The 14,892-nt window shown below is 45.8% G+C and overlaps 1 protein-coding gene across 2 annotated transcripts in view; it reads left to right on the top strand.

Moving 5' to 3' along the window:
• DCUN1D4 (defective in cullin neddylation 1 domain containing 4) overlaps window positions 1–14,892 on the top strand; it is a 365,350-nt gene that overhangs the window by 137,949 nt on the left and 212,509 nt on the right. For both annotated transcript variants that reach the window (XM_086962658.1, XM_086962656.1), the window contains exon 6: window positions 142–212. In XM_086962658.1, the coding sequence (XP_086818784.1) occupies window positions 142–212 (71 nt within the window). The remainder of the gene's footprint in view (window positions 1–141; window positions 213–14,892) is intronic.

Here is a 14,892-nt window from a genome sequence, read left to right as displayed (position 1 = left end):
TCTGCTGTAAAATGCACGGGAGAGAGTATTGTGCTCTATGCAGGTAGCATTTTCATTGATACAATTGAGGCTTTGTTAACAATTCTGTTCTCCATATTTTAAAATGCCACGTCCTTTGTCAGACTTTATTTCCTGTTACAGGTACAGATGATGTGGTGGGACCTGAAGGAATGGAGAAGTTTTGTGAGGATATTGGAGTGGAACCTGAAAATGTAAGTGTTTTGAAGATTGGTAAAACTTCAGTCTTATTGATGGAAAAAGCAATTCTCTTCTTTCCCCCTTCTCCTTCCTTCTATATATTGGATGTCCGTCTACTCTTTAATGAGGGTACCTAGGTGGTTTGCTGAATAGTCTGTTAAAATCATCCACAAGGCACACAGAGGCAGCCATCCCTTCACTTTTTCTAACTATTCATGTGTTTATGGCCTGCCAGCCAATGGTTCCTGCTTTCTAGGCGTGCTTCATTTCTGAAGCACCAAAAGGGCTGTTTCTCCGGGAATTGGGGTGCCTTTCGTTTCTTCCTGCCTGATTTCCTGTAGCATATTCATTCAATTTAAAAATTAGATTCTGACTAGACGAATCTAACACTATTCATACTTGACGAACATTTGTTTTAAAACCCTAGGTGTGACATCCAGTTCCACAAATAAGAAAGTAAATAAATTAATAAATGTGTAACTCCTTGCTAACAAAACAATTTTTTTTCGCAATGTAGGAAACGGGTTATTAGTTGATGGGGTTGTGAGATCTTAGTAAGCAATAATGCCACAATTTACTATATTGTCCAATTTGGTCTCAATAACTTAAACCACAGTTCAATGCTTGGTAGCTTGGTACAGAGCAGTCCGGCTTAACATAGGAGAAAACTGGTGTAAAGCATTTAGCAACACCAGAACAATTTTAAAAGTAGGAAATACAACACAAAAGAAATCCCACTCAAGTTTATACAAAATAGCTTATATTTTAACTTGAAATAGATACCAAACAGCAACATTTTGATATAGGTAAAAGGAGGTATGATTTTTAGAAGATTCAAAAAATAGGTAATAAAGTGCAGCAGTTAACTGCAGCAGTCGAAAGTGAGATTAGAACAATAGGCTCTCTATGGCAACGTTTGAGGCTACCTTCAACTCAGAAGACCTAGTGTAACAGGTGCCTCTGTTCCAGGCATGACTTCACTGGGGTTGGCATGATCCTGGGGAAATCCTCAGGGCAGCCTCTGATTCGTTCGTAATCATGGGCTCTCCGGAACAAGTCCTTTGGATGCCAGTTCTCCTTAGCGCAAGCCATGGATCTACTGCTATAGGGACACAGTTTGGGAGTTGAGGACTCTATCTCCCAGCACTTATCAGGGAAGTTCCATGTAAGTCTAGTTGTGACTGGTGAGCTGACCATACAACAATTGCTGGTATTTTCTGTTTTCTTAGCTTGGCCAAGAAAGAGTACACTCTTACACCAACCATGTGTCGAGGTTCTGGTGGCTCATTGCTCGATCGCCCTCCATGCACAAGCAAAAACATGGCAAATACAGTGGTGGTTGCAGTGGGGCACTTTACAAGCCGACAGTGCTCTTAAGATATTTTTAGCCCAGTGTATTAACAGGGGACTTGCCAACTAGTCCTTGGAGACCACTCTTCTGTTTTAAGTACAAGTGGGATCAGATCAACCCCTTGGGTTTTCTCCTCACAGGTCACACCACAGGCGCGGTCCACAATGGTGAAATCTTTGATGCAAAAGTTGCAGTCCTTTCTGGTGATGCCTCTCTGTGCAGTCCAGTGGTTCAGCAAGCACGACCCTTCTGTTTATCACAGGTCCAGCAGTGTTCTAGGTTCTCTTGAGAGAGTTGTCACTTTTATCCTTTGCCCAAGCTTGTGGGAGTGTAGGACACACTAGCCAATAGAGCTACAGATGCCCTGGGCAATCCCATCCACTGTGACTACTTCCTGGGAAGTTTGGAATTCAGCTATCCCAGAATGCACTATTCTGATCACTATTAACATTGCCATACCTTCCTGCCTTGTGTGGCACTACCTAACCTACCCCAGAAAAGTGGCTACCCAGAAACTACACTCCCTGAAAGGAAATGCTTCTTTTAGTATGGTCTCCCAGAGTATTTGGAATGATGCTGTGGTCTATTTACTCTGGAAGTGCACTGAGACCTGCTAACCAGACCTAAATACCCGTGCTGTTACCCTTAAACTGGTATGTCAAATTGGCTTCTACCCAATTAACCGAGCTAGGATTGCAGCACTGGGTGGGACATCAGTAAAACGAGACTCCCAGCCCGCCATTTTCAGGTTAGAAGAGCAGTTTAACTGCTGGCCCGACTTTGCCATTTAAAGCAATGGAAAAGTCAGACCTCCCCTTGGTGTATGTATAAGTAACCCTTATGGTAAGCCTAGCAAATCCTAATAAAGGGTGCAACATATTTCATGGGCAGAACATGTATTTCCAATTGGCGAGTGCAGAGTTACACACGGACTAGTCAGCTATGCTAACTCTGGAATGGTGCGACCAAAGCAGGTCATCCAAGGTATTAAACAACAAGTTACTTCAAGTCCGACCTGATTCTCATTAATTCAACAAGTTGCAGTGTGCAACTTTACCAAAGTTGCCACTCTGACTTTAGTGCCCTTACTGATAGCACAAGTGGTCCTGTAGCTGCCCTCCTGGGAAAACCTACTAACGACTCCCAGGAAAGGATACAATCAGGGCCTGCTCTGGAAGGAGGTGTCACCTCCTCCTGTGTGAACCCACACAGATATTGGACCAAAAAGTGAGCTTCAAAGGTGCAGCCAGCTTTGAAGGGCAAATGGGTAACACTTGGAAGAGGGGTGACTCCATTCTTCGGGCAGACGGGCTTGCACTTGGGACAGGGGATGGGAAGTCAGTTACCAAACCGGTTTTCCAAGGGTGTGTAGCCCCCTTGGTAGCCACACCTCTAGGTTGGGCTAGGGAGCTCCAGACTTCAGGAGAGGGGTCCTGCAATATTTGGAGTGGGCAAGATGATGTATCCTGGGAGTCTCAGATGCCTCACTTTTCAGGAAGGAAGTGGTTACTTAGTGGGAGGGAACCAGGTAGCCCTTTGGTTACCCACCGCGTCCTGCCCTGAGGGCATTTTCTGAGCATGCATAGGGCACCCCAAACTCCGATCTCGATTGCATTGGAAGAAGGACTGCCCTGCTGCAGTTGGCGGCTAGCAAAGAAGAGGGACTGTGCGTGCTAGGTCTTGCTCGAGGAAAAGCAGGATTCAGAGCCCAGCCAAAGCCAAGAGACTCTAAGGGTCAGTGAAATGGCTTCCTGTCCCAGAGGATGAGTTAACGACTCTGAAAAGACTGGGCAACCAGTTGTTTAGTGACAACTGGGCTTCTGGCAGCAACCAGAGGACTTCTAGGACCATCTACTCTGTGATCAATACCTTCTATGTGGAGAAGTGTGGCTCAGTGGTTCGAGGCGGCAGACCCAGAAGCTGAGATCGGCCATGGACCAGGGTTCGATTCCCCGCCTTGGCGGGTCTCGGGCTCAAAAATTCCACGGAGTCGACAATTCTCGCTCTGGTGCCTACTCGACTCACGGGGTCACACTCTGCGACTCTGGGCAATAGCTTGCTTAATCTCCACTACGGCCCCTCGCGGCGGGATGCCTGGCTTTCACCTTGTGGATACCCGGCTGTGGTATCTCACAGGGGAATACCAGGACGGGTTCCCTAAGCAAGCGCCTTGAGGCCCCTGGGTTAAAGCGTGCTATATAAATCGAAGCACATTTACATTTACATTCTCATGCCTTTCGTGGACCGAGTAGTACTTGCAGCAAGACCCCAGTCAACTGCATCGCATCCACAGCTTCCTTAGAGTATCCTCCGCATCCTTTGAGCATCTTCAGCATCCTTTATCCCTTGCATCAGGACCACTTCCATACGAAAGCTCTGCAATGGATAAAAGGGCTAAGAGCAGACTGAGGACTGCTTCACCTACTGAAGTTACTGTCTCTGAGGACCTTACTGGTACCCCTGAATTTGCCAGTGCTTGTTCCTAGTTGAGTAAAATAACCTGATATACTATACCTTGCAAATTCTATACCTCCAGTGGCTCTTTTTCGTTGTGGTGTCTAAAACTACATAAAAATACAATCTTTTTTTAAATAGAACATCGATTTTTATAAATTGGTGTTGAATCGCTTTGGTGTCTTGTCAATTTCTTCTCCAATTATTTTGGTGCTGTTTAAATGCTTTACACTTATACCTTTTGGGTAAGCCTTGCTGCTCTGAGCCAGAGCTACCTAGGATTGAGCTGAAGGTTTGACAAACAAATTCTGAGGGCTCTAAAGGGGCTAGTAAGTGCATCACACACAGAGGTCGAAAAACCAAACCATATAATACATTCTATTTCCTTACACTCCCCCTTACGGATAACTCCTAATCTAATTCAAGTGCAGCCAGGCTGGCTGGCAAACAGAGAAATCTATGCAGGCACAGGCTCAGTGATCTTTGTTCTCGTAGGGCAACTTGCCTTTGAAGTGTAAGTAGCCCATTAGCCCCCCAGCCATCTTGGTACAGTAGAGGAAAACTGCTCTCGGGTGGTTCCTTTTTGCTCCATTCGTGAGAGCACTTCACACCTAATCACAGGGCAGGTCTGGCAGCTGTAAGCTGCTGTGCTAATCAGAAAAGGCTACTATAGGCTCTGTCAGCAACTTTGTCGTGTTCTACTCTAGGACCCCGATCAATACTGTGACCTTATGCCCCTATACGGCTATAATCCATTTATACCCCTATAATGGCATAAACGATCAAGAGCAATATTTCAGAAACACGTCTCTGGCCTAACACGATCAGAGCCACATTTCAGAATCTCTTCCTCTGCAGCTCATTAGAGCAAATGACACAGCAGAAGCCCCTAGCTAAGATTCCTAGATTACACTCCGAGTTCTTCAACAAGATAAAACTCAGCAACCTGGGAAAGCCCCGCTTGCTATGTTTTGATTAGTAATAGAACTCTAATGAGCACTGAGAGACGATCACTTCCTAGTGACATCTTTATTGACGTCTTATGTCCAAAAACTTACGTCAAACAAGGCACCTTCCAGGTATAAATATTACCAACGTTGCCTTAAGCAAACGCTGCCTCAACGACATCGATGATAGCGATGGTGTGGTGAACATAGGAGCAGAACAGCTGTCCCCTGCAGAGCCCAGCAGATGCAAGCTGCCCACGGACGCTGCCCCTCCTCCTCCTCGACGCGCTGAGAGAGACGCTGTCTTTTCTCCTGCCGAGAAAATCCAGCTCCGGCGTTTCCAGCCTACTCTTGCGAGTGACTGGGATATCGACTCCTGGAAGGAGATACAAGACCTCCAACATTCTATTCCAGAGATATGGTGTTGACTAAACCCTTAGAGAGAATTCTTGAAGCAAACCTTGGCAAAACCAACTTAACTAAAACTGCTACTTACTTACTCCCTCCCAAGTATTAGGCTTAGGTCAGGTACACTGGGGTAGGCGTAGTTAGAAGCACCAGTTGAGTACGTTAGCTGAATGTATATATAAATGTATATATTTTATTCATTTTAACCATTGTATGGCTAAGAAACCATATCAATGCTTTTACAGTATTATTTCGCAATCCTCATTTTACTGTACGCACTTTTTATAATAACAAGTCTTGCAATTGTGGCAATTCATTTCTCTTGCACGAGAAGAAAGACTGTTCAATAAATAATACCTTTTTATTGAAAACGCCCGTCTCTCCATTTTCTGCATCTTGGTGAAAGTAATCTGCACAACTGACTGAGTAAAATAACTGTCTATTGTTTCACACGACTCTAGAGATTGACTCTTATTCTAAGGAGCAAAGTTGTCATGTTTATGAGGTTGTTGGAAAACTGAATCCCTTCTTGTCTGTACCAGGGAAGCTGATCATGTCCTATTCAGTCAAGAAAGTTTCCAGTGACCTCTGAGCTAGTTGGTAACAAACCCAATTAAGTTTAGCATAGTCAGTAGAGACCTGGAAGACCGCACTTCTACGTCTATACTGCTGTTTATGTTATTCCAATGCGCAGGGCCTATTGGGAAAATAGGAACTACACTACAACTTCAAAAAGGAAAGCTTCTTCTCTAAAATTGTTGTTACATCTGACTTTGGCAATAATTTGTATTAATGTAACTATTTGACATTTTAAAGCTCCCTTCTCGCTAGTTCCTTTAGGAAATTACACTTTATTAGACCTAATAAAGGGACCTAATGCTAACCAATGGGGCTAGCAGCTTTCCAATAGGGAAAATTAACTTTCCAGTACCAGGGCAGGTTAAACAAACATTATACATACCCTACTATTTATAATAATTTACCATACCCTCTGGCATTTAGGGTAGACCTTAGGGGTGACCTTATAAGTAATCAATGGGAAATAGTAACTCTCGCCCTGTTAAACTGGTTAATTTGAGTGGTTGAATTAGACAGTACTTCAGCTGGCATGTTTTCATTTGCCTCTGTATTGGTGCACACTTAAGTGACATAGCTTCCAGTAGTAGCCCTTTAACCTACAAGACAGGTAGATTTAACGTTCTATTTAGGAATTCTGATTGGGCTATCTTTCTAATTGCCATCTAGGCTGCAGAGCAGGCCTACCACTAAATCTTTACTTGCCAGTTCAGTGGTGGCACAAATACTGCTGCAGTCCACTAAAGGCACCTTAACTTACCAGCCCTTGGTATGGTAAGTACCCTTTATTACAGACTTGCATGTAAGTTAACCATGCTAATCCAGGTTTAACCAGTTTGTACCCACTAGTAAACACTGAGCTCAGAGCCCAAACACTGGGCACTGGACATCAGTGCCCCAGTGTGCAGAGTTATTACATTAGTACCTAAAGTCATCAAAAAGAGAGGGTGAAAGTGAGAATAAACCTGAAAAAAGCCATTCCCCTACACTGAGTTTTCCAATACACTTCTTTTAAATACTTAATTTTGTTTGAGCCACGGTGGTTACATAGCAGGAGCGTAGCATCCATGTCATGCAAGCAAAAAATAGGCATTGTACATCGCAATAAAGTACAGGTATTGGTACACAGGACAATTGATCATCAAACAGAGAATGACCACGGATCTGAGTTCAGCCTCTATCGGGCCATTGTTTTCATTGTACTAGTCACCCTGCAGAGTGTCGGTCATTATAGTGTCAATCTGTTCCCTCTCCCTCTGTGACCAAATTCTATCAAATTTGATCATTCTATAAGTGATTGTAGCAGTCTTTAGGAAAGTGCCCCTTTTTGACATGGTTACTCACTTTTTGCCTGGTACTTGTGATTTCGACTGAAAGTGCACTGGGTTCCTGCTAACCAGGTCCCCAGTGCCAGAGCTCTTTCCCAAAAATGTAAAATTGTTCCCCCAATTGGCACAGCCTTTAGTTAAATCTTTAAGTCCATAGTAAATGGTCACACAAGTGAAAACAATACTTGCTACACATCCTGGGTGCGAGGCCCCGGGAGGTGGAGCACACTTGTCTGGTTGGTTGGTGGAAGTTCTTGCAGTGGTTGATGTAGGCTGGTCCCTGGTCATGTAGAGCTCAGAGCTCTGTAGGTTTGTTAAGAGCTTAAACTGGCATCTCATCTGGACAGGGAACCAGTGGAGGTTTCTGAGGTGGGAGGGTTGTGTGTGTGTGTGTGTGTGTGTGTGTGTGTGTGTTTGGGGAAGTTGATGATGAGTCTACCTGCTGTGTTCTGTAAGGTCAGGAGTCACTTGAGGAGTTGAATGGTGATTCTGGCATAGAGAGCTGTCCTGTAGTCGAGACAGCTGGTGACGAGGGCTTGGGTGGCGGTTTTCCTGGTGTTGATTAAGATTTTCTGAGGCAATTGAAGGGTGTGCAAGCACAAGGAGGCAATAGCCTTCATTTGGCGCTTCTTCGCTGTCTAGGATTATGTCATGGTTGCGGGTGTGGGAGTGCGTCCCAGCTCAGAGGGTCACAAGCTTCTGTCCTCGTAGGATCCCAAAGATCAGCACTTACCTCTTGTCCGTATTCAGCTTCAGACAGTTGGGCCATCCAGTCAGCGACGCTAGTCATGGCATTGTGGAAGTTTGTTCTGGTGGTGGAGTGGTCATCGGTGAAAGAGTGAATGAGTTGTGTGTCATATGCGTAGGATATGATGAGCCCGTGGGATCTGACGATGTCTGCATGGAGTGTCATGTAGGTGTTGAACAGGGTGGAGTTGAGGCATGATCTTTGGGGGACGCTGCAGGTGGGGTATTGGTTGAAGGCAGGCTGCGGATTTTGAGTTTGTCCTGTGAGGAAGGATGAGAGCCATTTTAGGGCGTTTCCTTGGATGCAGATGTGGTTGAGACTGCTGATAAGGATGTGATGGGATACAGTGTTGAATGCAGCGGAGAGATCAGGCCTGCTGTTTCACCATGGTCGAGGGGGATTCTGATGTCATCAGTGGTGGCGATTAGGGCTTTTTCAGTGCTGTGGCTTGTGCGGAAGCCGCATTGGGAGGGGTTGAGCAGGTTGTTTTCTTCTAGGTATCTGGTGAGCTGGTGGTTGATGGCCTTATCGAGGGCTCTGGCGGGGTATGGAAGCAGTGAGATGAGGCAGTAGTTTTTTAGTTCGCTGTGCTTGGCAGAGGGTTTCTTCAGGGGTGGTCTTACCTCTGCTTGTTTCCATCTGTTGGGGGAGGTTGCTGTGGGGATGGATGCATTAAGGATGTTGGTTAGTTCTGTTTTGGTATCGAACATCTCGTATTGGTAAACCCACACTGATGTGGGTAGTGGATTTACCAATGCATGCACCCAGAGGACACCTTAGAGGTGACCCCCTAAAAACCTACCAGCCTCTGATGTCCTTGCTGACTGGTTTCTGCCAGACTGCCACCGAGATGCTGTTCTGACCTCCTAGAGCGAGAGCCTTTGCTCTCAGGAGACCCAGAACAAAAGCCTGCACAGGAAGAGGGTGTCGCACCCCCTGCCACAGGATGACCTGCTGATTAGCGTCTTTTGGCCAGTGAGCTTCAAAGAAGTTACTGCATTTGGAATGCAAATCTGGCTCCCCTCAGTGGAGAGGAAGGTGTTTGTTATTTTTATAAAATGATGTAGATCCCCTTTTTGAGTCTTGTTGCCATTTATTAATCATTGTATGTATTTTGCATATGTCTTGCACTCCTCTGTGTTACGCCTAAGGCTGCTAAACTGCACTACCCCCTAATAGAGCACTTTGGGATTGCATAGCAAGCCCCTGTCCACTAGTAAGGGTACCCCTGGACTCTTTACACGCTACAGCAGATTATGTGATGTATCAATAAAGAGCCAGCTTCCAACATAGTCAGCCACTCCATGGAGTAAATATTCCAGACTTTAGCCCACCACAGCGCAAGGCTCTGAGGAAACAGGTTCTTCCAAGTGTGGGTGATTGTGACTTTAGCTGCTAGGAGTAGTTTACGGATATACCGATTTCCCCCAGCCTAAGCCAGCAGTGGATCCAGTGGTAAGTTCACTGAGCAAATAAGATGGATCAGTTGAAAAACCCTTAACCCAAAAAGAGGGTCCCTGTCCTGTCTGTGTGAGTGCTGAAAAGTCACCCTCACATCAATATGAGAGGTAAGAGGAAAGTGGAAAGCGAGAAAGGATAGTTCTAGGTCTAGGATCCACTTTGCAGGAGGGAGAACAAGTGATGTCTCTTGTTGCCCTCACACACCCCGAAGGATGTCATGCTTCATCATTGGCGATTGCTCCTCGTCGGGCTGGCGCTGCAATGCCCTACGGGTCTTCCGAATGGTCACATTAGCGGAGATCTTTTTAGAAAACAGCTATTAGATGAGTGCAGCTGTGCGGAGTGAGTCCTATGTGCACAGTGAATGTGTTTGAACAATAAAAATGGCTAAAGGATACCAGAGGGTATCTTTTACTGTGTCGGTCCCTTTGCTATACTAATAAACCAAAAGGTCGTGCGTTATGACTATGGGATATAATGTACCCCTGGTAACTAAAAAGGTCAGGTCGACCTATTTCACGCATTGATGGTCATAGCGATTCTTGGCGCTTCCTCAGGACCAGTAATAAATAGTGGAGTGAAGTGTGCAAGTGATATGGGGATGCTAGTCCCCAGTGTAAAAGGAGCGGGCTTTTGCTGTGAAAAACTACTGCTAAGCCACAACTAGTTAGTTGATCTTCTCCTGGAGGTGACCTAGAAAAGGAGATTAAATAGAAGCGCAAAAAGAAACACACATCGATAATGAATCATTGGTTATGACGTGTGCCTGCAGAGAGAGCATCAAACATATGCTTGGCGTAAAAAACATGACATTGAAACTGGCTTCCCTATGGGGTAGGTCTCCAAGAGTAAAGGCTTAAGAGTAAAGGCAGTCCGAGTGTGCATACTGTGCTGGCCCCCGGTTGCGCCAAAGAGTAGGCGAACTCTGGGGTACTCGGGAACGCCCCCACATCCCAGACCCTGCCGTGTCTGAAGGGCCCAAGTTTACAAGCTATATTGCAGAATAGTTACCTGAGGCCAAAATGTGTTAGAATCGCCGATTACCAGATTGGGCGATGCAGTGTGGTGCACAATGGTATAATAACGAGACACTGGCACACACACACACACGCATCCTCTACCAAACTGGTTAGGCAATCTCATTCACCATTGGGTGGTCCCATAGCGTAAAATAAACCGTAAAAAATGTCCACGACCCTCACCTAAAGTCACATGGAGAAATTCTCCATGGGCTTGGGTGCAGGTATTCCCATATCTTCACGGGCTAGAGATGAGGAAAAAGAGGCGAGTAAATGGAGTGAAAGATAGTTAAAAGCACACTTGTGCCTCAGTTCCTCAATAACTGTTTGGACAAGGTCCACTCGCTTATACTCACAATTTTTTGGTAATATGTTTCCTCTCAGCAGCTACCCGACCTGGCGCCAGCCCGTATGTTAGGCAGAGGAGAGGCGGGCCTTTATGTACTGCCAGTGCAGCGTTGCGGGTGGTTCCTTCTTCCGGGTGCTTCATCCTGTCTCATTGCAAAGCGTATGTGTGGGAGAATACTGTGTGTTCCAGCATATGTGGAGTGCTGGACGTGTTTCTACAGTCTGCGCATGCATACTATGTGCGCTTCAAAAGAATAGCATGATGTGTATTACGAGCTTCTAAATGTCATACAATGAAGCGTAGGAACCGGGGCCCTAAATATCAACAAAAGTATTGTTGAAGGGTGGGAAAGCGTCTCTATTAGGCAGGACTGGGGAGACGGGTACCTCAATAAGCAAGGACTAATCCAAGAGATTTAGTTCATGCAGTTCATCATGTGTCTAATCGACTCACTCAAATCCCGGAAACGAGAGTCTAGAGGATGCAGTGGAATGTAATGTGGCAGTCCATAAAAACAAATATTACAGAAATGGACACAATGTATTAAACATTCTGATGTGTAGGGATGTATTTCTCAGTACTATATAACTATTGCTGTGTTCATGGGTGTCACTGGTGTTCGCCATCCTAAGAGAGAGTAGGCGGATGGTGATTTTCTGTTTTAAGCAGTTAGGGCTAGGATTCAATGTTCTAGTTCAACCCACAGTATCTCATTGTTGATACCTCGTATGTGGGTGCGTAGGCGATGTACCTAACGTTGTTCACGTCTTAGGAGTGCAGTGTTGCTCCATATCTAGTTAGCCTCCTGGATGGTCCATTCCATCTCATCGCATGAATGTCCTGTTTCGATGCAATGGTTGGTCATCTTGGTCGCTGTGCCGCCGCAACTGATAGCACTCCTGTGTTCACCGATCCTGATCTTAATTTATCTCCTGGTCATACCAACGTATCTCAGTTGACACAGACATGTGATTATGTACACACAGTAGTTCTTGGTATTACCGTTCGTGTGTGTACGTTGTTCCGAAGAAAAATCCTCAATCTGGAGAGTTTTTGTATGTTTGGTGGTTGGACAGGCACTACATGAACCACATGGGTAGTATGCGGACACAGGGGGCAGGTTCAGCAGTGTATTATACTGAGGTTTTTTCTTCAGATGTGGCTGAGTCTTGCACTCCTCTATGTAAAGCCTAAGGCTGCTCAACTTCACTACCCCCCTAATAGAGCACTTTAGGATTGCATAGCAAGCTCTTGTCCACTAGTAAGGGTACCCCATGTCTCTTTACATGGTATAGCAGATTATTGATCTATCACATAAAGAGCCGACTTCCTACACAGTCTGCCAATCCATGGGGTAAATATTCGAGACCTTGGCCCACCACCTTTCAAGGCTCTGAGGGAACAGCTTCTTCCAAGTGTGGGTGATTGTGACTGTAGCTGCTAGGAGTAGTTTACGGATATACAGAATACTCCCCAGCCTAAGACAGCAGTTGCACCAGTGGATCCAGTGGTAAGTTCACTGAGCAAATCAGTTAAAGAACCTCCACACAGAACATATGTACCTCAGGCCTCGCAGCCTCTCCAACAGAGGTCAGATGTTCCAACTATAGTGTTAAATCTCACAGTTGTGAAGTACTACTGCATAAGGATCTTGTATGAGTTGGCCTTATGTTGCGAGCAAATCTAAATTTGGCAGCTCGTGACCAAATCCGTAACCGATGTCTTTTGCTATTCCCAGGTCATGTTCCTATTTTAATTTGTAATTGTGTTGCTGTGTTTGTGTGAACTTGCTCATGATAGTGTAGAGGTGAGTGATAACTTTTTCGTGGAACACTGTGTGAGCTATTCTAAGGGTGTTTTAGCTCTGCTACCAGAGTCCTTAACAGTCTTAATGTTCACCTAGTGGAGGAGTTGGTTGAGCCAAAACTCATCAGCTCTAGTCCACTGAAAAAGCTGTTTATAAGTGGATCTGTCTGTGGTGTCCCTGTTGAGTAAAGATCACCCAAGAGTGGCTGTGCCTTCCCCCTCCAAGTGTCAAATTGTTTATCTATTTTACCTGGTTGTAACTCTTGGTTCTGCACAATGGGGGTAGAGTGGGTAGGGGTATGTAGTTGCCAAGTGATGTTTATTGATCTTTTCCCAATATCTCAGGAGTGTAGTCTTGGCATAGAGGGGTGTCTGAGAAAGTGGAAAACGGTCTTTGGACTCATGAATGTAAAAAAAGGGAAAGGGACAGCCTTGCTCGATCATCACCCAAGGTTTATGTAGGACGCTGGCTCTGTATATACTGCATCAAAATGAGATATAATGTGCAGAGAGTCCAGCCAAACACCCAAAGGAATTGCAGAGGCACAAATGACAACCCAAAAGCTCTCTTTTGTGGTATTGTGGGCGAGCAGTTAGGCATATCAGAGGGTAGTACTAAGCATTTATAACACGCACAAAGGCAGTAAGTGAGAAACACTCAATAAAGAAGTCCCACACCAACTTATGTTTGTATGTATGTGTGTTCTTATATAGCGCTCGATGTTACTCTTGGGCATCTCGGCGCTTGCTTTGGGAACCCGTCCTGGTTTTTCCCTGTGAGATCACCCATGCTGGGCATCCCCAAGGTGAAAGCCAGGCATCCCGCCGCAGGGGGGCCGTTGTGGAGATTAAGCAAGCTTGTTGCCCAGAGCTGCATAGTGTGAACTCGTGCTTAGAGTGGGCAACGAAGCGAGAATTATCGAGTCCGTGGACAATTTGGTTCAGGACCCTGCCGCTTCAGGAATGGAACCCTGGTCCCGGGTCTGACCTCAGCTGCAGGTATGCCTCCTCTAACCAGTGAGCCACACTTCTCCACTTATAAAAATTATATATAAAATATAAAAATAACATGTACTTTTATATGAATTTAGATACCAAAATCATCGGCATTAGGAAAGTACTTTTCTAGTTATGACTTTCTAAACGTTGACAGTGCATTTTCTGGGTGTGGTAATGTTATTCTATGGGGGAAAACATGTACTGCATTTGGGCACTTAACAGCGACTTATGGGACTGATCTCCGGGACTTAAGGTGAGTATGGGGCAAGTTCCAAGGCTCCCCAACAGGTCACCTAAGGATGCTTTGGGGTGTCTGGGTGCAGAGGTGTGTCACGACATCGAGTGTCCACTCACTTCAAAGGGGATCGGTCTGATTACAAAGAGGCTGCAAGTTGGGACTGGGGGTACCCACAGGAGTGAGTTGACCCTTTAGATCCTCCTGCATGCAGGGACACCCTTGGTCTATTTCTCCTCGGGCTGTGGGACTCGGATGCAGTGGTGTCGTTTGGTGTCTGATCCCATGCTGGAGTCTTTTGTAGTTGGAGGGGGCCTGCAAGTGACAATCATAAGGCTAGTATGTGCAAACCAAGGACGGGCTTAGCTCTTGTGGATCTGGGGACCCCATTGGCACCATCACCTCCCTTGGGCTCGGACTCTGGAGTACAGGTGCAAAGGGTCTTTGAGACGTCAGGTGGCAGCGGTTGCAAACTTGTCTTAATATCTGCTGCAGAGAAATAAAGGAGAGCAGGGCCCCTCACAATGTGGGTCGCACTGTCCCTGAAGTCCCTCGATGTGCAGGTCAGTCGTTCCCTGCATTGGTGTATGAACTACAGTGCGCATGGGCATCCTCTCCATCCTCAGATTGTTTTTTTCCGTCATTGGGTTCGGATGTTACTTTCTTAGCTCAAGTTAGGAAAACTTTCTACAAAGCCTAAAGGCTTTCGACGGCGTTGGCATAGTTTCTTTCGGTATTGTTGGTGTCAACAATGTGCAATCATCCGGACCCAATACTAGGCGGCGATCTATGCACAGATATGAATGTCAGCAGCCCTGCATGCCAAGAACAGATGCATACTGGTAAGTAGCATATTCGTTTCCCGCCTTGGTCATGGAAAAGGGGAATGGGGGAGGTTGGCATCCTCTCACCTCGGAGGGAAGCCAGATTTGCATAAAGGCAGTGGGCTCTTTGAAGCTCCCGGCCTTGGAATGCTAATGTTCGAGGCATGTGGGCTGCTGAATTTATATCTG

The sequence above is a fragment of the Lissotriton vulgaris genome, chromosome 3_1 (genome assembly GCF_964263255.1).
Source record: "Lissotriton vulgaris chromosome 3_1, aLisVul1.2, whole genome shotgun sequence".
Classification (NCBI taxonomy): domain Eukaryota; kingdom Metazoa; phylum Chordata; class Amphibia; order Caudata; family Salamandridae; genus Lissotriton; species Lissotriton vulgaris.
The sequence above is the reverse complement of the archived record's forward strand: the minus strand, read 5'-3'. Positions and strand labels throughout refer to the sequence as shown.